The sequence below is a fragment of the Rutilus rutilus genome (assembly GCF_951802725.1).
Source record: "Rutilus rutilus genome assembly, chromosome: 1".
Taxonomy (NCBI): Eukaryota; Metazoa; Chordata; class Actinopteri; order Cypriniformes; family Leuciscidae; genus Rutilus; species Rutilus rutilus.
The window spans coordinates 55,230,791-55,258,673 of NC_140209.1; the positions used below are offsets into that span (position 1 = coordinate 55,230,791).

A 27,883-nucleotide genomic window follows, 5' to 3' on the forward strand; every position below is an offset into this window, starting at 1 on the left:
GTTGTTGTTGTTGTTGTTGTTACCAGATACAGGCTCAGTCCAGTCCATCATCTCTCCCTGGAAAACGTTTTCTTCTCACTGTTGCCCCACACCTAATTTCTCTCCATCCCTCTCCTCCACTGCTGCTGCTGCTTCTAGAATTCAGCAAACTCCTTTCCACATTTCTCTGTGAAAGACACCCGGATTTCTTCCTCCTCGTAGTCGTCGAAGTTGCTGGTGTCCCCGGGGCCTTTGCACTTAGGGATGAAGGGGGCCTCCACCTGAAAACAGACACAAATATCCACAGATGAGTCAGCGGAAAAGGTTGTTACATTTTTTTATTAAATATTACCATAAAGGCCCCTAGAGAACTAAGAACTAACGTTATTCATCAGGCCAAAACCAAGTTCATTTCGGGAGTTCAAAACTTTCCGGAAAAGTTCGCTCCGGCTGTTAAACCCTTTCCACTGGTTGAGGCTCCACTTTAATTGACATGGAAATGTTCTCCGGTTCATTTCTTGTGTTCCATCGAGGTCAGACGCGAGTGAAAACATGAACACACCGGAGAGCAGTTTTATGGTACAAACTTGATGTAACCGCACGGCACAAGGGGGAGTCATAGACCAAGAGGACTAGACAAGCACCAGTTAAGTTTTCTGCACTATATTCAAAGTCATCTGAAGACATTCCATAGCTTAAAGCAACACCTTTCCTCTTCGGCCCCCCTACAGGTTGGAAGCGGAACTGTCCATTACCGCTGTCGTAAATAATTTAGCCTACCGTCGCACGCACGCTATTTGTTTATCCAGCACCAGCTTTGGAAATAACGATGTCCACAGACAAGGTAGAGTATGTTGCATGATTTTATGAAAGTATGATGTATTGCGACATCAGAAACGGCTATTTTTTATATAGGCTCCACCGTAACGCTTGCCGTAAAGCAAGTCAAATTTGTAGTTTCTTATGTCTCAGTCGAACTACAGATCCGCTACCCGATGTGGCAAACTTGCATAGTGTGGTTATAGCCGATAGAGGGTCGCAAAGCGAATGCAGAAGTGCCGTTCACCCTGTTACGAGTTGATGAACCACTCAAACGATTTTGGAAACATTGTTTTAAGGTACAAAAGAATCTTTGGATTACATCATTGAATTAAAGTTCACGGAAACTCGTCTTCCCTTCGCTGCGGCTGTCAATCAATCAAAAAGAGACTCTCTTTAATATAATATATTCCCATTATAATACTTGGGGCAAGATTTAATAATCAGGGCAAATTAGAGAGAGCGCAATTCCAAAAAAAGTGCAGATGGGAGTGGAGTGGGAGCGTTCTCTACTGTGGATTTGCATAAAATGTCTTCATCTTGCTGGAGTTTATCACTGTTTCTAAACGATATCGTCCTCACAACTGGGTGTCTGTTGGATCACACAACATAATGACTATTAATTGGCATCACACACACACACACACAATAACTGGAATTTAAAACTGTGAAGAAAGAAAAGATCAATAAACTGCTGGATAGATACACACAAGGATTTTGAGCACTTTTCAATGCGTAGCGCTGTGACTGCATGTTGCTTTAAGCGCATCATTCTGCACCCAGGATGCGGTTTGTGCTGTTCTGTTTTGAAGCGTTTCATACTTCATGTCTCTCTCTCTCTCTGTCTCTCTCTCTCTCTCTCTCTCTCTCTGTCTCTCTCTCTCTGACTTACAAAATAATTACATTTAACTGTAATCTTACACTGCAAAATGATAACTTACAAAATAATTAAATTCATCACAATTATTTAATGAACAAAGCACACAAAAAAAATGTATGGCAAAGCCCTATAATTAATTTAGCCAGAACCTTAAAACAGACAATTAATTGGCATTAATCACAATTATTTTTCAGACAATTAATCGGCAGTCAAATGTCTTAATTGTGACAGCCCTACGCACCACCAGTTGGAACTTTGAAATGTGACGCAAGCCATAAACGAAAAAGTATTATGTATAAAGTAAAAGTATAGCGTTCACCATGTGATTGATGCCCAATGTCTCTAGCTGAGCAGAAATACATAATCATGCTTCGCTTGGTCGCTTAAAAGTCACATTGGATTTCCTCCTTAACATAAAGGGTTGACAAGTGTCTGGACTTCGGCGTCGGTCCATCTATCGCTGTTTTCCATGTTCGTGGAGTAAATATATAGGCTATAAACTCTGTGTTTGCACAGCTCTTTAACAATTTTCGCATGCGTTCAGCCAATTAGCATACAATTACGTCACTGGTAGTTCCAATTGTGCTGGGTTAGACCCTACTCTAAAGTACGAGCTAATTCAGTCCCCACAAAAGGCGTTCCTAGAACTAAAATCATTCCCAGTTCCAGTGGTGCTGCTGTACACCCAGAGCGCTTTACAATCATATCAGGGGATCTCTCCTCAACCACCACCAGTGTGCAGCATCCACATGTTCTGATGATTGTTCACAAAATGGGACCAATCAGGTTGACTTAAAGATTGAGGAAAAGGTGAGAACATTGAAAGAACCCAGTCTGATTCAGGTACCTTCTTCTGGTAGATTGCGATCCAGTCGGTGGTTGCAAACCATTTGTGGCCCTTGATGTCGTTGACGCCGTTCTTGAGGTTCCCGAAGCGCTTCGTGAGATCTACCTGCAGCAGGTTCCTCAGCAGGTCCTTCAGGTCAGAGCTAAAATGCGAGGGGAAGCGGACCTACAGGAAGATCGAGACACACCGTCAGTGCTTGGGATTCATGACGCAACACCAGAAAGTCTTATCACAATCAACACAGATGATATTTAATAAACGAGTCAAAGCAACATGTCAGTTTATCTGTCGAATCCTAATTAACTGTCAGCGACTGAATACTTAAATTTAGAGCGCAGCATATCTCACACTCAAACCATAAAACCAATGGAAACTGTTGACAAAAAACCTAATGACACAGTTCAAGCTGTCAAATCGATTAATTGAATCTGACATAAAAGTATGTGTGTGTGTGTGTGTGTGTGTGTGTATGTGTGTGTATATATATATATATCCTTTTTTTTATTCATTTTAAATAAACTTTTTTATTATTACTTTTTTCCCATTAAAATATTAGTACTTAGGTTTAATTTATTTTTATTTCAGCTTTAGTTTTAATTTTCATTTAGTAATTTTAAAACTTATTTCAGTAGTTGCCTAATTTTAGTTTAGTTTTTCCATCTAGTATTTAGATTTCATTTGAGCTTTTTTTCACCAATTTTTAAAGATGTTTTACTAAACAACCTTGCTCTTAGTTACCGAACAGTTACTAATTATTTCAGTATTATTGATTTACTTTTGTAGTATTTATTAATACTATTTTTAATATTATAGCTTTTATTTTTATATTTCCAGTTTTCATTTTAGTTTTCAGGAATTTTGTTATTTGCTTTGATCATTTTTTTTAGTTTTCAAAAAATATATATTTCAATTTAGCTTTAATTTATTTTAATTTCAGTTTTACTTTTAGTAATTTCAACACGTCAACTTAAACGGAAATTAGAAATGTTGCCTTGGCAAATATCTGAAATAAGTTTAAAAAAAACAAAAACGCGACACGAAATACAATCCATGTCCCTTCTTCTCTGAGGTGAATATATCCGTTGTGTTTGTCGTTACAAAAAGTTATCACGTTCACATCTGTCAGCTGTCCTTCTGACTCATCGGACAAACAGAGATCCGGTCCGGAGACATAAATCTCAGGGAAGAAAGTACATGGACACTTTTGGGGTATTTCTAGGCGTTGTATTTCATGTCGCAGTTGTATTCATCTTGATTTCTCTCAACTCGTGTGCTTTTTTTGGGTGAGACAGAGTGAACTGCGACACTAATAGAGTCACACGAACCGAACGCACACGTCGCTTAGCTGTGCACTGAAGACCAAAGTCAGAATTTCTGTTAAAGGGGTCATCGGATGCAAAATTCACTTCTATATGTGTCTTTGCAGTGTGTGGACACAACCACCATACAATGAAAAAAAATCCATTCACTCCTTTTTTTTATCCTCAAAAAGCCTACACTCTCAATAATCAAGACGTTTGAATCTTCTGAGCTATATGATGTCATATTGCTCACGCTCCGCCCACGACCGCTGACAGACTGTATTGAGAATAGTAACTAGTAGACTGTAACTAAAGTATCATACCAACTTGTGGAAAATGGGCATCTGATGACCCCTTTAAATAATACTTTAAATTTTGGTTAGTTTTTAATGAAACCCTATCGCATACCCCCAAATACTTATAATATAAAGCACATGTCACATGGGATCATTCTGTGATACGTTTGTGTCTTTTTTTTTAATAAGCTTGATGCTAATCGCTATTCACTGCCATTATATGTAAAAAAAAAAATACTCCTTTTGTGGTCCGGAAAAGAAAGAAGGGCATACGACAATACAACAAGACCAGGGTGAGTAAATGATGGCTTAACTTTCATTTTAGGGTGAACTAACCCTTTAAGTTTTTCATCAAATATTTACATTTTACTTTACCTTTATTTCAAGGAACAATTTTAAACAGTTGGTTTATATGAACAACACTGACACGCGTGTGCAGTGCAGAGTGAATGAAATCCTGATATTCTGTGCTCACCTTCCCAGAGACAATCTTCTCGTAGATCTGAATGGGCTGGTCGGCAAAGAACGGAGGGTAACCAGCAGCCATCTCGTAGATCAGCACTCCGAGAGCCCACCAGTCCACTGCCTTATTATAACCCTAAGAGACAGAGAGAACAGGAGGAGGCAAGGTTATGCTGGAATAGACTAGCCTATGAGAAACAAGTAACGCAGCTTTTGTTACTAACTTTACTGAGGATGATTTCTGGCGCCAGGTACTCAGGCGTGCCGCACAGTGTCCAGGTCCTGCCCTTTACACGTTTAGCAAAACCAAAATCTGTTACCTGAGAAAAAAAACAAGAAGAATGACGATAAAAATTGTATATGAACAGAATCCGACATTAAAAAAGACACATGTTTGCAGTCTTGTAGCTGCTATCATTGTAACATACCTGTATGTATCCCTGCTGGTCTATGAGCAGGTTTTCAGGCTTCAGATCTCGGTAGATAAGATCAAGCGAGTGAAGGTATTCAAAGGTCAGAACTATCTGGGCGGCGTAGAATCGGGCATGAGGCTCACTGCACCGGACAGAGACAGACAGACACAACGTAAACAAACAGAGGTCATGGGACCTGCACGCACAGTAACTATTCAAGAACGAGAAAAACATCATTCTGAATGGTTTTCAAATGAAACGGGGCAAACAGCGTGTCAGGACACCGTTGCCACTGTTTGACACGTCATGTCAACTACCCTAAAATATGTCATTACCTGAACTGCACATTGTTTTTGTCCTTTTTGAAAAATAACAGTAATATACAGCTATAATATAATACAATACGTTGTGTACCTGGTTAACGCAATGTATTCAGCAGACACAACGAACATGTCAGGCAGCAATTACTTGTGCTCATAATGATTCCAATATGCGGATATTATACAATCCATCTACGTCTTTTGACTATCAACGTTTTCTGGTCGAGAACCATGTACTTAGAAAACTATCAAGATAGATCTTTTAATCTTTTAAGTTTTTTTTTATGGATGTTCAAAAAAAAAAAAAAAAAAGGGCAGTATGCAAAAGAATCCACTTGCGTTCTGCAGTCACAATGACTGTTTTTCAATGTGACAAGTTATTACATAATAATAATAATAATAATAATAATAATAGCAGTAGTAGGGATGCACCGATGTATCAGCTAATAACCGATATAAGCTGATAAATGCAATTATTTTCTCCATTGGCCGCTATTATTCACTATTAAAACACTATTATTATTTTCACTGATAAAAAGATCATCGGCTGATTATATCCAAGAGGGCGGAAAAAGACTGCAACTCATACTGTGTGTATAAAATCTCTCATGTTGAATTTAGGGCTGTCAAAGTTAACACGACATTAACAGTTTAAAAACAGCAACGTTAAATCAGGCTCCTATGACCCTATGAATCATCCATAGTTCAAGCCAGGGTTGCCAGGTCTGCGGTTTTCCCTACACCAAACATATCGCACTTCCTTCCTATCCAATGAATCACAAAGAGCTTTGTGCTTTGTTAGTTGTGATAAAGTCTCAGCTTTCAAATTCTGTCCATTTTATCACAAAATCCAATGGCGTTTTGACGCTCGTAAATGAAGACGTGACAGATCGCTTTAGCGCCTCAGTTCAATACACTTTAATACAAGTTACAGCATGAAAAAACATGCATGAACATCAAAAGGTATGTTGAAAGATACAGTACAACTTACTGAAATGTATCTGGTCTCATGTAGTCTCTCAATCAGTATTTAAACCGCAGAAAGACGTCATTAAAACAGCTTGTGAACAATGTCACCTAAAGTTGCATTTACCTCAGGAAAGTTCTCCAATGTTCACATTTTGTTAGTTAGCTATAAAAACACTAATCGAGGAGCTTGTTTACTGTGACAAATTTGTCATGAAAACTACCTTCTGTGCAAAAGAGAAGAGGCCTGTTTCAAAGAAAACGTAGGAGAGCCCCCCAAAAAAGACTGAATGTAATGTGACTGCAATTACTTTATTATCTGTTATGACAATGTTCTGTAATTTTCACACTTCATAGATTTTTTTATAAACGCATGCCATCTATTCCTTTCCACGCATTCCATCTCTTTAACCAGAATCGCGACCGAAATCACACTCACGTCCGAAAACAAAAACAGCATTCAATCTTTGCCATCCTCAGCAAGCATCTTGGACAGCAAAATGACCAGGCATTGAGAGCAAAGAAATAAAAGTTAGAGAACAGGGAATAGATTAAGGGGTTTAATAGGAAGAATTAGTATTGGCAGAGAAATTTAGTCAGACTGGCGTAAAATATCCAATATCACATATTTCAAAGCATCATTCAGCGCAGCAGTTTCTGAGGAAGGTTGTACCGACAAAAAAAATTAAGGTATGAGAATCAGTTTAAGAATAGTTGCTACAAAGTGCCTCCAGAAAGAAACTCTGAATACATTTCAAAAAGGTTTAACAAGTTGACCTCGACGTTGACCATCTGAGACTGACACTGCGACTCAGTGGATTCGGTCGATGTAGTCTGTAGTTACGCAAGATTTACTGCAAAATGTAGCAACACATTTCACCGTCGGCACTGCACATTTGACCAATAAATCTTTGAACTTTGCAGATAATCCAGTAGTATTTTGAATATGATGCAGTTTTGAGTGTCATCATAAAGATGACGTGGTACAGTTTGTAATACATCACTAAAAACAGTAGAAAACAACAAGTAGCTATAATAAAAGAAAGCAATATGTAGTAATTAGTAGTAGTACGCATGTAGTAATAAACCAAATTAACGGTTGGATGGAGTTAGTGTGATATGCATGGAGAAAAACTCACCTGAACCGGCCGATTCTGCGTAAGTGGGAGAACATCTCTCCTCCAGGAACATACTCCATTACCATATACAGGTTAGTATTATCCTGAGTGGAGAGAACACAAAAGAAAAGAGTACAAAACCATTTAGATACACACAGAGACACACAAAGATTTTAGACTCACCGAGGCTGATCAAAAACTCAGTAAAAACTGTAATATTGTGAAATATTATTGCAATTTAAAGTAATTGTTTTATATTTTAATATATTGTAAAATGTAGTTTATTTCTGATCCAAAGCTGGATTTTCCAGTCTTCAGTGTCACATGGCTCCTTCAGAAATCGTTCTAATATGATGATTTGATGCTCAAGAAACATTTCTGATTATCCTTAATGTTGAAAACAGTTGTGCTGCTTATTTTTGTGGAAACCTTGATTTTTTTAAGGATTCTTTGATAAATTGAAAGTTATTAGAAATGTAATTATTTTAAACTTTTTAATCTGTCTATCTCATGCTTCTCCAAATCCTAACCGTCCTAACACACACACACACACACAGCAAATACCTTGAACGAGTGCTCCAATCGCACCAGGAATGGGAAGCTGACAGCCTGCAGGATGCGTTTCTCATTTAGTGTGTGTTCTATCTGTTTCAGTTTCACCACCTGAAAGACACCAGAAAATGAGCCCAACAAACACACACACACACACACACACGTTTCACTATATTAGTAAGGACATTGCATAGACTTCCATTGATTTTATATCATGTTGATATATGGCCTAAACCAACCCCTAAGCCCTAAACACACCAATCACTGAAACCTGTGCAGAACATTAGATTTAAATAAAAACATGTTTTGGCCAATTTATATTTTTGGCCTTTTTAACTAGTGAGGACCAACAAATTGTCAGTTGTCATAATCAGTGTTGGGGAAAGTTACTTTTAAAAGTAATGCGTTACAATATGGCTTTTCTCTCCACAAAAAGTAACTAATTATGTTACTTTTATGGAAAGTAATGTATTACGTTACTTTAGCGTTACTTTTTCCCACCTGGGCTGGGCTTGCTTGTTTAACTTCTTCAGACAACAACAAACAAAAAAAGTTATATTTTTTTAGCAAATGTAAAAATAAATGCCTGCTCACATTTAGTCTAGAACTACAATAACCATCATGTTCACACAGCGCAACATAACACACTCCCAATATTTCTCTAAACAGAAGAGCTGTCATTCAGTAAATGAGAAAACAAAGTAACTTGCGTTACTTATTTGAAAAAGTAACTCAGATATTTTGTTGTAAATTTAAATGTAATGTGTTACTTTACTAGTTACTTGAAAAAGCAATCCGATTACGTAGCTCTCGTTACTGGTAACACTGGTCATAATATTTCACTATGAGGACATTTGGCACTCAAAAGTATAGCCAAACCTGTAAACACACACATACACCTTTTAGCGATGATTTCTGTTAGAGTGCTTTACCTTCTGTTTGTCAAGGATCTTCATGGCAAAATGCTGGCCTGATTCTTTGTGCTTGACTAGCATGACTCGCCCAAACGAGCCAGTGCCCAGAGTCTTCAACCTCTCAAAATGGTCCAGAGATGCAGTATTCTGTTCATCAAGAGGAATAAAGAAGAAAATATGGTATTTAGGTTAATACATTTTGCTTGTACAAAGACAAATTTAACACTGACTGTTCTTGTGTTGTCAAACTTAATTGACTGTGATTATTTTACTTGTTATATCATTTGAATGTTCACTAACAACAAGATCTACATTTCAAGGTATCACTTTCAGAAATGTAATGAAACACAGCAAACTTTACATCAAAACGTAACTTTTCCTCAGGGTACAAGTACAAAAGTTGTGAACTCAGACTCTTTTAAAGACTTAAAAAGACAAACAAACAGCTGGTCAGTTCACCTTGTGTCCAGGAGGAGGCGCACACCATCTCACATTAGCTCACTGGCTGACAAAGTGTTTGTGTGCAGTGCAGAAAATGGGATTAACTGACCTGTGCTGGGTTCTCCCATTTCTTTAGGAAATCTTCTTTGGCTTTAGCGAGAAACTCCTTAACTGTACAAGGAGAAAGGGGAAAATAATGGTGTGAGATTATGTGCACAACAGATCAACATGTACCATGTTGCACTCAGGGAAACATGCAATGTCTAAAGGGGGCATTGCCTATTGAATCTGTTAAAATGTCAACACAAGTAGGACATGTAAAAACAGCAGAGGTGACCATAGCAGTATGGCGGCCAACATAAACCTTTTACAGCCTCGAAAGCACATTAAAGTCCAGAGTTGCTGGTCTACCCTTATTTATGACAGTAACGTGTGGCATTTCAGCCAGCTGTGCTGTCTGTGAAGACTGCTGAGAAGGACTAGTTTTTCTACACGTCACACTGCATGTACACTAAGTGAATCTAGTGAAAACATGTCACATTTCACTGTAGATAAATACAATGATTCCCATTATTCTCAAAAGTGATCTTCATTACAGTGTATTAAAGTACTTTACACATAAGCAGTTTATCAAATATAGCAATAATGTTTACATTTCTACTCAGAAATAGGCCTTCCAGCATGCTTTTCATTAGGTTTTAATGTTGATTTAAGGTATAAAATCAGTGAAATTCTGCATATCTGTGGACAGACTTTGTGGAAAGACACAAATGCTGGAAAGTCGTCCAGATTGGTTTAACTTTCAGAGCAAAGCGCTACACTACCATCTCCATTATATAGAAATTGGCTTTCTAAACTTCTGCCCCCGTATTGGCCACTTCTGTTTTTCATCATGTTTGTTGTGTGTTCAGAGCCTGTGGCAATCACTTTCATTGCCTGTCTGTGGTAAGGCCTGTTCTAATTTCCAGTGTTAAAACCACATCGACTGAGCTCATGTTATCTAATACTTCCTGAGCCCATCATGACAGAACAAGAGCTCAGACCCAAATCGATATCTACAGACTCTTTTTTCTCGCTTCATATATCTCTAGCATGCATGCGAGAAAAAAAATGTATCACAGAATCATAATTTCTGCTTCAGAAACAGCGAGAAAGAGTCAAGTCAGACATCTGATAAGTGCACCAATGAAGTTGCACAGAAGCATTCGAGCATGTTTCTCTCTTCTCATGGGGCTGTGTGGGAACGTTAAGATTACAGGCTCTTCCTCATTCCCCACCACCAGCGCTTTCTCTGGGGAAATGCAAGCTGTCACTACCACTAAGAAAATCCAACTGTTGCAACTGCATCGCCCAGAGATGTCTAAAGAAGCGCAGTGAGATTCCTGCCGTTGAGGACCCTACTGTACGTCACACCCTTATGAAGCTTTTCAATGCTTTTAAAATCCAAAGGTGGGGCATTAAACGATCTCTCTCAGTGGTGAAAGAGTCAGATGGCACAAAGCGAGGTTACCACCATTATCTTCGATCCACATGCTCCAGGCAGAGCCAGAGCCAGAGCCAGAGAGAGAGCCTCGCCCCACAACTTCCCGTCAATTCCCCTGCCTTATTATCTCTGAGAGGGATTCAGGAGTTTTCTTTCTCACAAACACAGTGGTTGATGGGACTGCACACACTCCAGGGTCATATTTCAACTTCATTTAGATAATCTGTAGAGGAACTACAGTAGACGATAGAGGAGAGAGGACAGCGTCCAAAGTTCACCTAAACTCGATGTTGATCTAACACACAATAAAACAACTAAAGGTGCTTGAAACAGATTCAAAACAAAGGTCAGGCCTCAACAGCTACAGCACATAAACAACCCGAAAGAAAAATCAAAGAATTACATCAACCACAGATAAAAATAGCCCAGCTGCGATTTCATTAATGGCTCAGGATATGATCCTTGCCTTTGTGCTGGCTTCCCTGACAAACGGGTGCCATGACTACTGGAGGGAAATAACCGATTCCCACACAAAGTTAGCCGTGCCCTTACCGTCCACTAGGAGCGTGGGACCCTCCACTCCTCCACCACCACCACCACCACCTCCTCCCCCTTCCACCGATCCTCCTGAAGAACGAGATTCTCCTGAAGAACGAGATTCCCGCTTCCCACCATGCCTTCTGGAGCTTTTTCGGTCACACATGGGCCCTGCCGAGACGGTTCCTCCTTTCTCCTCTTCCTCACAGCATCAGGCTCATAGCCCTACGCCTCTTCCTAAGAGGTCCCTGCACACCTGACCCTCGCATCCACTTTAGCTCAAAGCTACAGGTGTGTGTGTGTGTGTGTGTGTGTTCTCAACGCTGCTTTTGTCTTCAAGCGCGGCTGATGATTCAGTCTGCTGCTCCTGCTCTTCCTCGAGCGCCGAATGCTGAACTAAAGCCCTCGCTTTCCGTGCGGACATCACCCTGGTAAATCAATCGGCCTCATGCTTCGTTTGTATCAATATTTATTCTGTACACAGTGCCATTCCACTCACCCTCAAGTGGAACACACACTCCTAAAATGCAAGCGCATACACAAACACACGCACCAGATTGATCCAAATAGGGACCTGGTCGCTAAGGGGAGGGACAAACCTATAACAGCAATGTTGCATCTAATGAGTTGCATGGACAATAAACAGATAGTGTGGCAGTTCCCATCAACTTAAAGAAGCAAAGGAATGGTAGACTATTATTATTTCTCCAGTGTGTGGAGAAATAAAGTGGACGTGAAGGGTATGGCATAAAGTGCATCCCGTTGGGTCCCTCAAACATTTGCATTGTCCTCTAGTGGACAGAGTCCACAATTGATTAGTCAGATCAATCAGTGTGGCCCTCGGCTGCTGTTGCTTGCTCTGACGCATACCAAAGGGGGTCGGCTAGTGGTGCATCGACTGCCGGAGTGCCGCTGGTTCACAAAAACACACACTCATATGAGAACAGCACCCATTTGCAGACTATGTAGCCTCAGGCCTGGCATTTCAGACTCTAAATGCAGTGGCACTGCGAGAGTGAGGCAGAGGCACAGGAAGAGTCAGGGACAGATGGATTTAAAGACTGAGCCAGATCCAGCCACCCTGACCAGGTGGAGACTCAAGGGACAGTGACACCTTTGGTAAGTCTCTTACATGACCTCATTTCTCAAGACTATAGGTGCTGCTCTAGTCTAGGTATAATCTCTTTTCAGCTCTCAGATGCTTGGCATGCTTCCACAGGCTGACTCTGTGGATACAAAGTTAGTAAAGGTAGGAGGTATTTTAAGTAAACGTCCATGCTCTCTGGTGATGTTTTTTTTTTTTTTTTAGGAGAGTTAACCAAAAAAAATGCCTGATTTAACAGAAGAGCTATGAAGACTTCACCTGTTAAACATGTCAAACCACAAATCAAGTGCTTGTAGTGCAATCGGCAGACTTTCAAAAAGTCTCACCCAACAGTCATTTGAGAGTGGGTAAGTGCTAGGAGCGTAACAGTTCAAACTGCTCAAGGTTCGGTTTTTATCACTGTTTTAGGGTCACGGTTTTGGACTACTGCCAAGTAAAAATAAAGACAATAAGAACAAATAATCAAACTACAAGCAACAGCACAAATAAATAAAATAGAGCAAAGATACAAATAAAATAAACAGTGCTTTTCAGGTATCTAACAGTAGTTTCCAGGTACGGAAATCGAATAAAAGTAAATCAAAATGTAAAATAAGGCCGTATTAAACCGTGATCAGACAGAAGATGTTTATCAGGTTTGAAACCACGAGGCGCACCACATTGACTTTTTCGGTTTACTTTTTCTAATTTAGAAAAGAGCAGTGCGCTGTGGTGTTTGTATGTTGCTAGGCAACCACCGAATCAGCTGTCCTGTCACTCTAGTAACGGATTATAGCGCTCTAGAATCTTTCGTTTGCTGTGAAGTAAACTCATTTTAGCAGAAACTTAAAAAAAAATGGACAAAAAAAGGGCACTTGCTCTGACCTTAATCAAGGGTGAGGTATGAACAAACACCTAAACTTCCGTCATCACAACGGAAGGACCGCCTCACCATTAATTCGATTGGACAATGGGAAAAAAAAAAAACGAATGACGTCATGAGTGAGTTGATATATATATATATTTTTTTTAACTAAAGGCGCTCAGAACTAGGGCTGCACGATTATGACAAAAATCATAATTGCTGATTATTCCCTTGAAATTGTAATTGCGATTATTAATTACGATTATTAGAATTTATATATAAATATATATATATATAAATAGATAATCAGATATATATATATATATATATATATATATATATATATATAAATAGATAATGAGATATATATATATATATATATATATATATATATATATATATATATATATATATAGGCATATTATAATACATGTTTACACAAAAATGAACACACACAAGTACTGTCCCCCTTTACTTAACATACACATAAATTGTAAGAATATGACTAATAGTAAAGACTACTAATAAATAAAAATTAGGCCTATGCTAAAGCTATTAAATAGCACTATGTTTTGTTAATACAATGTTGGTATGAGCCACCACAGTCATTTAAATATACAGTACCAGTCAAAAGTTTGGAAACATTACTATTTTTAATGTTTTTGAAAGAAGTCTCTTATGCTCATCAAGCCTGCAGTTAAAAAAAAAAAAAAAAAAAAAAAACCGGTAATATTATGAAATATTATTACAATTTAAAATAATGGTTCTCTTTTTTAATATACTTTAAAATGTAATTTATTTTTGTGATGCAAAGCTGAATTTTCATCAGCAAGTACTCCAGTCTTTGGTGTCTTATGATCCTTCAGAAATCATTCTAATATGCTGATTTATGATCAATGTTGGAAACAGTTGTGCTGCTTAATATTTTTTTTATAACCTGAGATACTTTTTTCAGGATTATTTGATGAATAAAAAGTTAAAAAGAACTGTATTTATTTAGAATAGAAATCTTTTGTAACAATATACACTACCGTTCAAAAGTTTGGGAACAATAACTTTTTTTTTTAAAGAAATTAGTACTTTAATTCAACAAGAATGCGTTAAATTGATAAAAGGTGATGGTAACGATTTATATTGTTAGAAATGTTTTTATTTTGAATAAATGCTGTTTTTATGAATAAATGCTGTTAACTCAATGAATCCTGAAAAAAGTATTCCAAAAAAATATATTAAACAGCACAACTGTTTCCATCATTGATAATAACTGAGTATCAAATCATCATATTAGAATGATTTCTGAAGGATCATAAGACACCAAAGACTGGAGTACTTGCAGATGAAAATTCAGCTTTGCATCACAAAAATAAATTACATTTTAAAATATATTAAAAAAAGAGAACCATTATTTTAAATTGTAATAATATTTCATAATATTACTGTTTTTTTTTTTTTTTTTTAACTGCAGGCTTGATGAGCATAAGAGACTTCTTTCAAAAACATTAAAAATAGTAATGTTTCCAAACTTTTGACTGGTACTGTATATATATATATATATATATATATATATATATATATAGTCCGTTTTTCTGAGGTGAAAGACTTTCAGCATACACTTACGTCACTGCCTGGTAGTTCCTATTGTGCTGGGTTTTCTGAAGTAGTCGTGATTCAACATAACATTTATCTAAACAACACGCACGCAGAGTGGATTTTCTTTTGTAATCGCGGCTTTGAACGATTACGTAATCGTGGCACCCGTAATCGTAATCGCGATTAGAAATTCGATTAATTGTGCAGCCCTACTCAGAACGCACCTACATAAAATGCGTGGCGCAGCAGGCGGCTAAAACACGAGGAGCATAAACAGTGTGCAAAACACTAACTGCCAAAAGAAAACTATTTTTAAAAAGGCTCTCACTGCAAAAAAAAACGTGTTCTGTCTGATCGGGACCAAACACTGCAAATAATCTTCACTGCATAAATGAAATAAAGATGAATCATTATCAAAGTTACAAAAGCTATCGTCAAGAGCAGTGAGTGATTTCAATGTCTTTTGTTATTTGATTAACATTCAAAACACAGTCAGCAGGAATATTAGGCTGCTGTCACTTTAAGAACAATGCACAGATCCAGTACACTGATACACATGCGTTGTCTTTCTCAACTGTTTACGTTCACTTAAGACATAACCTACTATGTTTGCTAGGATACTCGCCAAAACGGGCATGTTGACGTCATTTTTGTGTGAATTTGTCCGTTCAAGCACAAGACTTGAAAGAAAACTCAATATTTGCATGCTGTCTGAGACATGGCTCTCCGTGTGCGCGCTTCAGATGAGAGCACACACAAATCTTCTTACGGTGCGCGAGCTCTTTCACGTCTTCTGCGCTTGAATGTTTAAATAGGCAAGGCTAATTAGCAGCCATATCACCCTGTAGCCCAAGACTGGTTGCCCACTGAAGCTAAGCAGGGCTGAGCCTGGTCAGTACCTGGATGGGAGACCCCCTGAGAACACCAGGTTGCTGCTGGAAGAGGTGTTAGTGAGGCCAGTAGGGGGTGCTCACCCTGTGGTGTGTGTGGGTCCTAATGCCCCAGTGTAGTGACGGGGACACTATACTGTCAAAAGAGCACCGTCCTTCGGATGAGACGTTAAACCGAGGTCCTGACTCTCTGTGGTCATTAAAAATCCCAGGATGTCCTTCGAAAAAGAGTAGGGGTGTAACCCCGGCATCCTGGCCAAATTTGCCCCTTGGCCTCTCTCCATCATGGCCTCCTAATCATCCCCATATACTGATTGGCTTCATCACTCTGTCTCCTCTCCACCAGTAAGCTGGTGTGTGGTGGGCGTTCTGGCGCAATATGGCTGCCGTCGCATCATCAAAGCGGATGCTGCACATTGGTGGTGGTTGAGGAGATTCCCCCCTTCTATGTAAAGCGCTTTGAGGTCTCAGAAAAAGCACAATAAAATGTAACGAATTATTATTATTATAAGGCTTAAATGACACAGATAGCTTGCGCGCTATCAACACCTGGGTGATGATAGCGTAAATGACTGGTCATAATCATATAAGAGCATACGGCACTCCTGATGAACAAAGTTTACAAAGATCTCTGTTGTAACATATTGGGAAGCCAGAATGCATATCCATCAACAGAAACGTACAATAGCCGAACTCTGTCTGTCTTTTCCACATTTTGTTAATTCATCAAACCATATTATTATAGATGCGTCGTCAGATTTTAGATGAACAGAAGTGCAAGTGCGTGCCGAACCGTGGGTGGAGAACGGTTACACCCCAAGTAATCATCGCATGAACGGGTAATGCTGTTAGCATTAGTTCATAATAGTGCTGCATGATTAATCACATCGCAAAATGCTTTTTTATTTATTATGGAATAAATACATTTGGGCTGTCAACATTAACGTGTTAAATTGATTAAATATTGATAAAATATTTTATGCAATCAATCAACGCAGCATCCGTTAATTTGTCAATCACGCGCTGCCTGTGAATGTCCTGACACAAAAAAAGACGCGCGCCAGTATCGTGCGCACAGACAGCACGCCAGAATACAGTTCTCTTTCATGCTTGAACGAACAATAACACACACAATTATACCAAAATGTCGGTTTTGTCGAGTATCTTCATAACATACGAGCAGTCTCATGATGAACGTGAAGAGTTGTGAGAGAATGGAGTCGCGTGCTCTGTCAGCAGCGGCTGGTCTTAAAGGGACAGCAGCCAATAAAGCTTTCTGACAGTAAAGTTAATCAAAGAACAAAGGGAACAGAGAAAATTCCTCCCTGCTCTTGACTAAAGAACTTTTGTAGCTTTAATAAGGATGAGTCTATATTTAATTTATCATTTATGTAGTGCAGACTGTTTGATAACTTTGGTCAATTTCTGCATATGTCCTACCTGTTAGACAGTAAGGGCACAGGTAAATATGACATTTATTTTATACTATTGAGACAATAACAAGTTTGCAGTAATGCAAAGTTGTCACTATTTCATTTTGTAAAAAATATTATTTTAATTTAGAAAACACTGTGCATTTAGTTGTTGTTGCTAGTTTGAGTTAAGAAATACACATTTCAGCATTATCACTAATCTGTGTGTGCATTTTACTTGAGAACCAAGCAAGTTGACTCATGAAACCATAATCGCTATTATGACATTTTCCCCAAATCGTGCAGCCCTAGTTCATAATTCAGACTGGCAGGAACGAACAGCAGAACACTGGGACCCCAACAAAGCGGGATACACTGACAGGTTTCCAGGAGACAGACAGCCAGCTTCCCTGGAACTCCTGTATGACGCAGCCAACTCCAGGCAACAGCACAAACATTAGGAGAGGAATAAAAAAGGGCTTTGTACCCAGAATGTGCATGTCGGCAGTCCCACATCAATCCACGAAGCACACACAGAGAGGTGCTAATTTAAACTCAATCTCCATATCACCCATGACTTAAGTTTACAACATCCCATTATGAAAAGCATCTATAATTTGTGGTCAAGTCGATATGGGTTTTCAAAGGGTAATATTAACATCCAGAGATAAGGGTAATCGGAACAATAACAAATTCATTGTATAATGGTTACGAAAGCAATTTTCTGAAATGAACTGTTGGACTCATTTTAAACAACACTTACTTAAATGTAAAAAGAAACCGTTTATCCTCAATTGATCTCAAATAGCCTGGTCGATACACCAGTCTATCGCTATCCATAATCAAATGTGAGATATTTCAAATGATTATCAGTTAATCTTACACGCACACAGTCAGGCCAGCACTACAGACGGGGAGTTAAGACCTTTAGACATGCAGGTTTCTCCGCCCCTTTGCCAAGCCCCACCTTCCACAGCTATATCCAAACCCTCACTGTGCCAGCAGCCTTAACCAACATAATGCCTCAGGTCAGTCACTCACTCCAGCAAGAGGCCTCTGACTCCTCCTGGGACTGGTAGTAGCCGCCCTCCCCACCGCTAGAGTCTCCGAGACAGGGACCGGCTCGCTGGAACAGCCTCTCTGCCAACCTCTGCAGCACTGACATTGTAGACAGCCGTGAAAGTAAGCGTGGCGCAGAGGCATCCGACTTTATACAGCTGCTTTTCAAAACTCTTTTTACAAAATAGAAGTCAGTGTCCCTACTTGTACGAGACTCTTCTGTCTTCGGGACTCAGGGCAGGCAGGCAGGCAGGGCTGAACCTTCTCCGTTTCCTTGCCTTCCTGTGCCGGGCTCACACACCCCGTTTCCTCCCGTGGGCTTCCTTGAACAGTCAGGGACTTCTGTTTCCACCACAGCCCACCTTGGCGTTAACCCTTACTGTTGTGCTTTGATCTGATCCACAGCGTTGTCTGCAATGTCCATGTCCTCTATTGTCCGCCCAGACGGTAAAATATGGACCTCCTCTGCTCATGGCCCCGGATGGCAGCCAGCACCTGTCTCTGGGGATCAGGGCAGTCCACCGGCGATGGGGCAGACAGGGATGTGAAGCACGCCGTGAACAAAGTCCCCCATTCCAACCAGGGGAGGGAGTGCAAAAGCCCACCGCGAAAAAAAAAAAAAAAAAAAAGGATCCACTCCATTTTTGCAACTGAATGTATCAAGCATATTCAAATGACATGCAGTCACATGCAAATAGAAATCCACTCTTCACACATAGATTCTAGCAGCAGCATGCCACTGAGATCCATTTCACACATATCTGTTTCACCGACGACACTAACTATGCCTGCTGCATGCTAGGCTCGAGAGGTTCTTTGACTTTGGATGAAACTGTGCATCAAATATATGGCAGAGAAATTGTATACTGTATGGTAGACCAATAACATGTAATTGACCTTTTTTTCCCCGACATCAAACTTTAGATTTAAAAAGAATAGGAATAGTGCACTGAGGAAAAATAAAATAAAAATATTTATTAATAATAAAGAGTCATTGGCCCCGTCCCAAATGGCACCCTAAACACCCGCTGTCTTCCTACGAGTCCGCACGTAACGTGACGTAGCGGCGCTTTGACTGTCGGGAAGAAGTCTGCAGCGGAGCTCGCACCAGCGTGGCCTCGGCGCATTAAGGGCACATATCGACTGCAAAGGGGGCCCTCGCAAGCACCCTACTGAAGCCTAAAATGACAAATGGGACACCCTACGGCCTCATGGACTTATAACGGACACGCCGCGCGGCAGCCATTGTCAAGAAGACATTTTGAAGGATCTTCATGCTGCTCTTTTCCACACATGTGATGAACAGGTCGAAATTATCGTTTACGTTTAGCATATTCGACCTTCTCTTTCTTTGAAGAGGAGAAAAAAAAAAAAGAATAAAGAAAAATTCCTTTTGAGCTCCAAATTATGAAAATGTATATTTTTGGGTAAACAATTCCTTTAATGTATAAAGTACAGATGTTAGGTGCTGTAACTGAACATCGATTGTTTTAAGTTTGTCACCATTTTGAATCCAATTTTTTTGCAGTTCAGGGCACCATGAAAAATTCATCATAAAAGTACTCATAATTAATAGGAGTTCATAAAAGCTGTATGCACAATAATTACACAGGTCATAAAAGCTTCTTTGTTCTTTTTTTTATAGTTTTAGATGAAGTGTATAGCATATCCCACTAAACCACCAAATTACACTTCAGTAACGTTCTTCTTTATAGAGCTTCACACTGTTCTATGAAAACACTTTAAGCAGATAATGCCTATTATTGGATAATACAGTGAAGTCAATTCAAGCGATTATTCATAGAATATTAAATCAGCATAAGAGAAAACAGAGGCAAACTAATATAATAAAAGAAGCAAAACTAATATCATAATAAAACAGAAAGTTCAGCATAAATTCTGATTGGATGAATCGGGTTCAAAGCCAATTGAACATGTGACATTGATGCTGCAAATTGCAACGTTATTCAACAGCCATAAACAACTAAACTGTTACATCCAACAAATACCCCTCAAGTAATTCCTCGCGTAACAGTGTATTTTCGGATTACTTTATGTTACCCCTATTATTCTCACATGTAAATAAGTCAAAGACTTGCTTGATATGTTGTCAGTACCGGGGTAAACTGCACAGCAAATCCTCTACCAGGTAACACAGGTCTACTGTCACAGTGTAGACAAATATAATCATACCACCCATCCCTACCGGGCAAAAAGCGCTTATAAAATAAAGAAATATCTTGGAGACATCTCATTTCCAACAAGTTTTCCAACAAGAAAAAGACAGAAAGCAAAGAGATTACATCGCCTGAAGATGCAGACAGAAGGCCACACACAAAGTGGTCTTGTTCATGACAGTGGTCATCACATGATGTTCAAGAGACTGTTCAGCATCAACACTCCAGGCTGGCTAGATCACACAGACTGCATCATATGACCCCGCCTCCACGACTTCACCAGCCCAGACCTCCTCCTCGCATCGGTTCCCAAGTGCTCTCTGAAGACTCGTGGCAGGCCTGTGTTTATGTTTCGGGTCCTCTTCACTCACATCCCCCTCATACAAACAATTGTTGCTGGTTTGACCCTTAGGGGTCAGAGATTCCTTTCTCATGAAATCCAGAGTGGCTGCCGAATTAGGGCCCCTTTCCTCAGCTGTTCCTGGAACAAGCCTCCATTTATGATGATCTGCAATCATTGCCAAGCTATGTTAAAGTTAAAATGGGCGAGGACATTAGGCTAATCGACTTCGAGATCTTTTCAATTTATTGAGGGACGGATTCAACTGATAATCAAGAAGAGTTTATTATAGTTTAATCATTGTTTCAACTGCCAAATAAACTAACGCCAAGTTCCAAGAGATACACTGCTAGCCTCACTGCTCAATTCTGATTTATTGCTTCAATTAATTTTCTGTACAGCTGCTCACATTGTTGGTTTAAACGTGGCCAACATCAGATTCCAGTGCGAACAGATCATGGTCCTGAACTGACCCGCATGCGCAAAAGAACGATAAAAAGACGTTACGCAGCACACCGCCATACGGAAGTAAACACGGATGACATTAAAGTAAGTGGCTACGCTTTTATTTAAAACAAAATAAAACAAAGACGAGTATGCGAAAAACTGAGCAGAGGTCTTAAACATTTATTGTAAAACGGATAGTTCCAGTCCTTGATTCTGATTGGTTGAGCCGCGCTCGAAGCCGTTGTAAATTACTCAACAAACGCACACCTGTGACCGCATTACATTAGTATTACTGCGCAACTGACGCTTGTGATTCTTTGTTGCTGCATGTGTTGCTTAGCAACCTCTTAGGAGCTACATTGCTTGGCGGAGGAATAAATGTGTTATACCGTTATATTTTTTGTTGCTGGTGTTTATTTTATGAATAAAATAAATATTAAAATGAATATTTGAATAGTTTTATAAAAGCAATAAGCCCCTTGAAGCCGTGTTTTACAGTGGATTTAGAACAGCGAAGGGGGTTAGCTTAGCGCTGTTCCGCGTCGTGGCTAACAACGCCCCTTAGCTGTTCTAAATCCACTGTAAAACACGGCTTCAAGGGGCTTTTTGCTTTATGATACATGATACGAGCGCTCTTGTTTTGCTTGTACTTGTCACTGTAATACTTGTGAGTTCTGACACATTACTGTCCTTCACTAACTGCCTTTCGCAACCGTCTCGATAACTTCGGATATGTAAAATCTTTCAAGTGACTCCCATGAGCGCAGAATTGTGAGGAATGTTGCTCTAGAGTGGCGTAAATGACACTGAGTTCGATTATGACTGTTCAGACTGAGGTTGCATTGCAAAACATCCGACCTGTAGCGGATTTAACACCATATGACGTATGGAAGTGGCCCAAATCAGAATTGAAAAGATCAGATTTCACGTGGTTGGTGCGGTTCACGGTCATGAGAAAAACAGATTTGCAGGCGAAATCCAGTCATTCTAATAAACACACATGCAATCGGGGAGTTTCACGAATTTGACGCACTGACCAACAGAAAGCTTCTTGGTTCGAAATTGACTTCATACATCTCTACATTATTGACAACAGAGTCCATTTGCACAAGAAATGTTGCTAATGTGACCGCACCTTCACAGCTATTGCTCTCTATAAATATGACATACAATTTAGGTAAACCATACACCAAATCTTCTTGCATATATGATTTCCATTCACGATACTTTATCAAAGAACAGCACCAACATGACCTTCTTGTAAAGATTAAGAAAAAAGACCAGTCTACATAAACTCGCCTAACTTGTGTCTTTTGTGGAACACACACACACAAAAAAACATTTCAAGACACACATTTAAGTGATTATTAGCACAAAATCTTTCCTTCTTCCACAGTTCATAACACATTTCCAAATATTCAGGCTTGGCGCCATAATGCGACACGTAAAACCAACAGTGCTTGGCATAATGCACAGTGTCTTCTTCATGTGGTATATTTGAAGACAAGCCCATGTGAAATGAGAAATGAGATCTGTGACAGAAGGGAAGATTATCAGTGAATAAAGAAGCCCACAAATCTTATGGACTAGATTAACGTTGCTTTTTTGACATTTATTGAGATCAACAACCCTAGTCTCCGTTTCATTTCATTGTATGGAAAAGTGCAGCTTGGATATACTTTAAAATATCTTTTGTTGCGTTCAACGAAAGAAACAGGTTTGGAATAATATGAGGGTGAGTAAATTGTGGCAAAACTGTAATTCTTTGGGCGAACTAAAGACATAAACCTACAGCTTTAACATTTCTAGACATAAAGCATAATGTAGCGTTTGCCAAGCACTGCAACCAACAAATGTGTCCTAAAAGGTTCTTGACTTGTGAAACATTACTACAAGAGGCTGGCTGGAGAGATTCACCAAAACTTCCTGACAATCTCAAGTGTTTACACAAAGAATCCTTGAAAACACTTCCCTAGATTCACTCTTACAAGCCATTTCTCAGGCAGAAAATGTAACTCCATTATTATATTTCTGCAGTATCAAACCTAATACTAAACCGAGTGAAAATTTAGAGCACTATAATTACCACTAGCACCTATAAATCCAAAGGTAGTGAATGGTGTTTATAAAGAAGTTATTAAATGGTTATGACTAGTTGCAAAGGAAGTGCACAATCTGAATGTGAAAAATAGACAGTGTTTTGTAATTTGTTTGATTTTTAGAGACACTCTCAGTGTCATAATCAAGGGCAAGCCGGGTTTGACAATCACACTTGACTGTAACATCTCAAAGCAGTCAGTGAAAGTGACTTTATTAGATCACATAGATAGGATCCTAGCTAACAGTCAAAATGAACAATTCTTGTTTTTTATGAAACATTGCCGTATTTATAACAACTTATCTGTGCACATCATTATTTTATTTTTTTATTAATTTCCTTATAATCTTTAATCAAAATGACATCTTCTCCCTCTTGCAGCGACTTCTCTTCTCTGATGACATGTTTACTGGCGTGAGGGCGGGATCAACCTGTCACTCACATTCAGATCAACCAATAGCAAACTACAACCATCTAATAAATTCCAAATGGACAAAATCAAGCCCCGCCCCCCACATTTATTCTTGTTCGAGAAGCCATTTCACTAGGATGTACGTTACAATAGGGAAGAATAGACTATCGTAACATCTGTTTCATGACTTTAATGGAAAATTTGGTCAAAGTTTACATGGGGAATATGTATATTTTTACATTGTTTACATGTTTTTACATTGTACTTATATTTTACAAATACCTGCATGTAATTACAGCTTCCCTTACCCATTCCACCAAACCTGTCCCAAACCTTTACCATACCCATATCCCACTTCAATAGCAGCACAAGTGTTTGCAATACAACATCAACACAATAAGTAACATTTTTATGTAGGCACACAGCAGGTAAAGAGACCTAATATAAAGTGTGGCCGAAAACATACTATAATGTATTAACCATCATGTTGCTCTCAACCCAAAGATATGTTATTATGAACTGACAGCCTCGGTAACAATAACAATTGACTTTAATTGTATCATCTCTCTTTTTTTGATACTTTGAAAGTGAATGCAACCCTCCTTTTGTTATCAATAGAAGAAAGTAATAAAACACGAGGACAGATTGGTCATTTATGGGTGAACTATACCTTTAACCATGATGACAGTCAGATCATGTCAGTCATTCATTCAATGGAAATGAATGGAAAAGATAGGCCCCAGAAACACTATGCTTTGAAACACAACACGAGTGCGACTGATTCAAGTAAACACACACACACACACACACACACACACACACAAGCACTTACCGCTCTCCATCTCATTGCCCTTGTTCTTGGCGGTGGGCGCGTTGCCCATGATTGCAGGCCAGGTATAACAGATCTAAATCGACTTTTCTTTACGCCAACTGTCTTCAGACTCCGTCCCCTTTATGATCATACGATTTCTGCTTCCGTTGCACTAGCTATGTCTGGCCATAACTCACTGGATCACAGTATGCTGTCAGATCACATAAAGTCTGGAGGTTGATAGTGGCTTGTTAGTTGGTTAGCTAGCTAGCGAGCGCTAGCTAGCTAACAGTAATTAGCTGTCCGATTGCTGTGCTTCGGGTTCGGTAAGGTCTCTCAGTTCTCCTGTTTCGGGTCCAGTCCGTTGAAATAGTACTAAGAGCCCGTCTTCTTCTCCTTCTCTCGATCCTCTTCCTCGCTCTGCTAACCCTCAGCGAGGCCCTCGACTTGAGCGACACAAGCCCTTGTTTTCACCGTCCGTGCGCGATTCCTGTCGCAGCACGCCCACTTCTCCGTACCTTTTCGGTAGCGTTAACGTTTGCTTGTTTATGTTGATAAAGCAATTCGGTCTTGTGCACTATGTAGTTCGCATAATTCGACAGTCAGACCCCCTCCATTAATCCTCTATCCACAGCTAGAGGGAACTCCTGCTTCAATGACACCCGCCCCAACGTGATGCCTATTGGCCGCTAATGCTTATGACGCGCTAGCAGAGTCAGAAGCTGATTGGACAAGAGCTAATCAATCCAGCGCAGGGAGAGCGATGATTGGCCAACCGATATCTATCTGTAGAACTTTATCCCACCCCCGCAAACTGACAAATAACGTCATCTATTTTCATTCTAATAACACAAGTTTCTCTGTTCGCTTTTCGTCTTTGTAAGCGGCTGCGGTATTTTGCCCTCTCAATACGGATTCGGTTTCATTCACAATCCTTTGATGATCCTCTGCGGTTGTGTTTGTTAGCGAAATGGCCGCGCAGACCCCTCCCGCTAGACTAATCCGTGATAGGCTGTATGACGTCAAGACGGTCTATTTTTAGAAAGTTGGTCAGAATTTGAAGCACGCGCGAACACCCTACGTCTATGGAATATTAAAACGAGGTCTGTCTTCTGCAAAACAACCACACCGAGGTCATTTACGCAGGGATTGCATTTCGGCAACAAATTTGCGCGATCAGTTGCAATAAAGGGATTCGCCATGCAAGAGATGGAAACCTGTGCGTGCTTTACTGTGCATAGCAACTGCATTAATAATGCTGTGTAATAAAATAAAGCAGTAAACTCCATAAGGGGACACTGATATGTTTGAACACCGATGAAAAAATTATGATACTTTGAGTAGGGATGCACGATATATCGGCCACCATGTTATCAGTATCGGCCGATATATGCACATTTTTTGTTATCGCCCCGATAAGAAATTTTTTGGCCGATAATGTATTTCCTTCATTATTTAATTCCCTCATCATTGCGATACATAATGTTCGCCATGATGGTTTTAAATTGCTTGAAATATGATTGAAATCACTTAAAAAAAGGTGCAGTTAAGCATCTAGTCATACAGACTACATAAAATTATGAGAACATTATAAATGTGTGCTTGGGACATGGCTTTTAATGGAGAGACTTTTGTTTTTGTATTCAGGCTCTCAAAAATTGTATATATTATATATATATATATAGAAAGGGATTTCGATTTATCGGCCAATATATCGGTTATCAGCATTCAAATATAAAGAATTATCGGTTTTCGGTATTGACCAAAATGTACATATCGGTGCATCTCCAAACTCTGAGGTCTTGTCACAGATGCTGCAATAGTCCATGTTGCCAAGCAACAACAAGCAAGCTTCTGTCACTCCTGCATAATGCAACACAACAGCGTTTTTATGAATGAAAAGACTGCACAGCTGCATCCACTCTGTGCACATCACAAATCAAAGTAAAACGGCTTCAATGAGCATGGTCACGTATCAAAACATTTATTTCAAGGAGAACTGGCATACAAAAACACAGATATATATATTTATACACAATATAATACAGTCCCACCCACAAAAAGCTCATCCAGAGTAGCTGCAACCTTTCACACAAGTATTGCTGATTGTGTCTGTAAAATGAATTATTCATCTGACATCTTATCTACTGAGTTGATCTTCCATCGCCTTTCGGTTTGAGAATGGATCGGGTGTGGATCAGACGGCATTAGATGTAGCACATCCTAATACCTAAATCATGTCTCAGATACATGACTCACCAGCTCTCCATTCAAGGTTTCAAACTGAAAAGCAAATATGTTTATTGCGTACCGGAGGATATTGTGCACAGTCACACCACTGATTTGTTTCAAACAGGCCTGACAACGGTAACAAAATGAGATAACCCCTTCTGATGTGTTTTTTTCCCGCCTCTCCTCCACAGTGTCCAGATTGACCTGAGCTCATGGATGAGCCTTGAGATGTGAGGATTATTCACTGGAGCCTGCGTCACTACAAACAGTCCATGGAGTTGTCTGGCACCAGTCCCAGCGGAGGTGCTTTTCCCGGGGTGCAGGACGGCGGCAGCATGGCGTTAGGTGCGGGGTCCACGTTCTCCGAATCCTCCATTTTCTCAGCACATCCCTCCCAGTTGATGTGAAATCTGGTTACACGAGGATTGGAAGCCAGAATGTTCCTCTGGAGCTGTGAGAAAAGCACATGAAGAAAGGCACTTATTTCGAGTTTTGAGTTGAATGAAATGCCTGTTTTTTTTCCCTTGACATTGTGACTTTCTCAAACAGGCATGCAAAGTTTCGCTGACGCTGATGTGTTTTGACATATACACACATTTTTATTATGTTTCTATTACGTTTTTGGGTTAATGCACAGCCCCAAAATAATAACTTTTCAGGTTATATTTTGTTATGTTGGTTTTTTACTAACCTGTGTAAAAGTTTTTTACTAACTTATTTCAGTACTAAAAAATGTTGTGTCAGCCACAGATAAAAATTAGCTTTAATTTCTTTTTTCAGGCTGTCTGAAATACTATTAAACCTATATTGTTTTTTTGAAATGTTGTGACTTTCTCATTTAGGGTCCTGAACATGCATGCAAAGCTTCAACACGCTGATGTGTTGTGAAATCTGCATTTTGATTTTTATATGATCTCGAGCTGTTGAAAAGAAACTGTACAGACCCAAAATACAAAACATTTCTTTGTTGTATGTCAGAGCTCTTCAACTCTAGTCCTGAAGCGCCAGCCTCTTGCTGAGTTTAACAATTCTTTATTTTCAAAGTTTGTGAAAATAAAAAGTAGTTTAACCCGTTAACTATTAACTAATCTTGAATATTTCGGAGCACAGAGATACGTTTGGTGTCTTTTTAAAGGGG

The 27,883-nt window shown here is 39.4% G+C and overlaps 2 protein-coding genes and 1 long non-coding RNA gene across 5 annotated transcripts in view; 1 reads left to right on the forward strand and 2 right to left on the reverse strand.

Annotated features, from left to right (window-relative positions):
• Positions 1 to 25,170, reverse strand: prkacaa (protein kinase, cAMP-dependent, catalytic, alpha-a). 3 transcript variants are annotated; one of them, XM_084421170.1, is made up of 10 exons: positions 24,535 to 25,170; positions 9,418 to 9,479; positions 8,886 to 9,014; positions 7,966 to 8,064; positions 7,423 to 7,505; positions 5,013 to 5,139; positions 4,809 to 4,904; positions 4,598 to 4,720; positions 2,526 to 2,690; positions 1 to 260 (listed from the first exon to the last, which is right to left on the reverse strand). In XM_084421170.1, exons 1-10 carry the CDS (start codon positions 24,581 to 24,583, stop codon positions 135 to 137), a joined length of 1,059 nt encoding a protein of 352 aa, XP_084277296.1. In that variant the 5' UTR covers positions 24,584 to 25,170; the 3' UTR covers positions 1 to 134. The 3 variants fall into 3 exon arrangements, with proteins under 3 accessions (XP_084277296.1, XP_084277297.1, XP_084277295.1); XM_084421171.1 differs by lacking the exon at positions 24,535 to 25,170 and adding an exon at positions 18,211 to 18,378; XM_084421169.1 differs by lacking the exon at positions 24,535 to 25,170 and adding an exon at positions 11,344 to 11,711.
• On the forward strand, positions 12,195 to 27,560 carry LOC311299243. Its single transcript, XR_014629087.1, has 3 exons — positions 12,195 to 12,447; positions 12,638 to 12,780; positions 26,937 to 27,560. It is a non-coding gene; the product is annotated as an uncharacterized lncRNA (long non-coding RNA).
• The window catches only part of asf1ba (anti-silencing function 1Ba histone chaperone), an 8,264-nt gene continuing 6,862 nt past the window's right edge, over positions 26,482 to 27,883 (reverse strand). Inside the window, exon 4 of the mRNA XM_084422416.1 lies at positions 26,482 to 27,196. Within this exon, the coding sequence (XP_084278542.1) occupies positions 27,005 to 27,196 (192 nt within the window). The 3' untranslated portion in view covers positions 26,482 to 27,004. The remainder of the gene's footprint in view (positions 27,197 to 27,883) is intronic.

Coding starts and splice junctions, on each gene's coding strand:
- prkacaa (XM_084421169.1), bottom strand. CDS start 11,494: ATGTGTGACCGAAAAAGCTCCAGAAGGCATGGTGGGAAGCGGGAATCT. Junction 7,506..7,965: donor GATTGGAGCACTCGTTCAAG/GTATTTGCTGTG, acceptor CTCTCCACTCAG/GATAATACTAACCTGTATAT. Junction 4,905..5,012: donor ACCAGCAGGGATACATACAG/GTATGTTACAAT, acceptor TTTTTTTCTCAG/GTAACAGATTTTGGTTTTGC.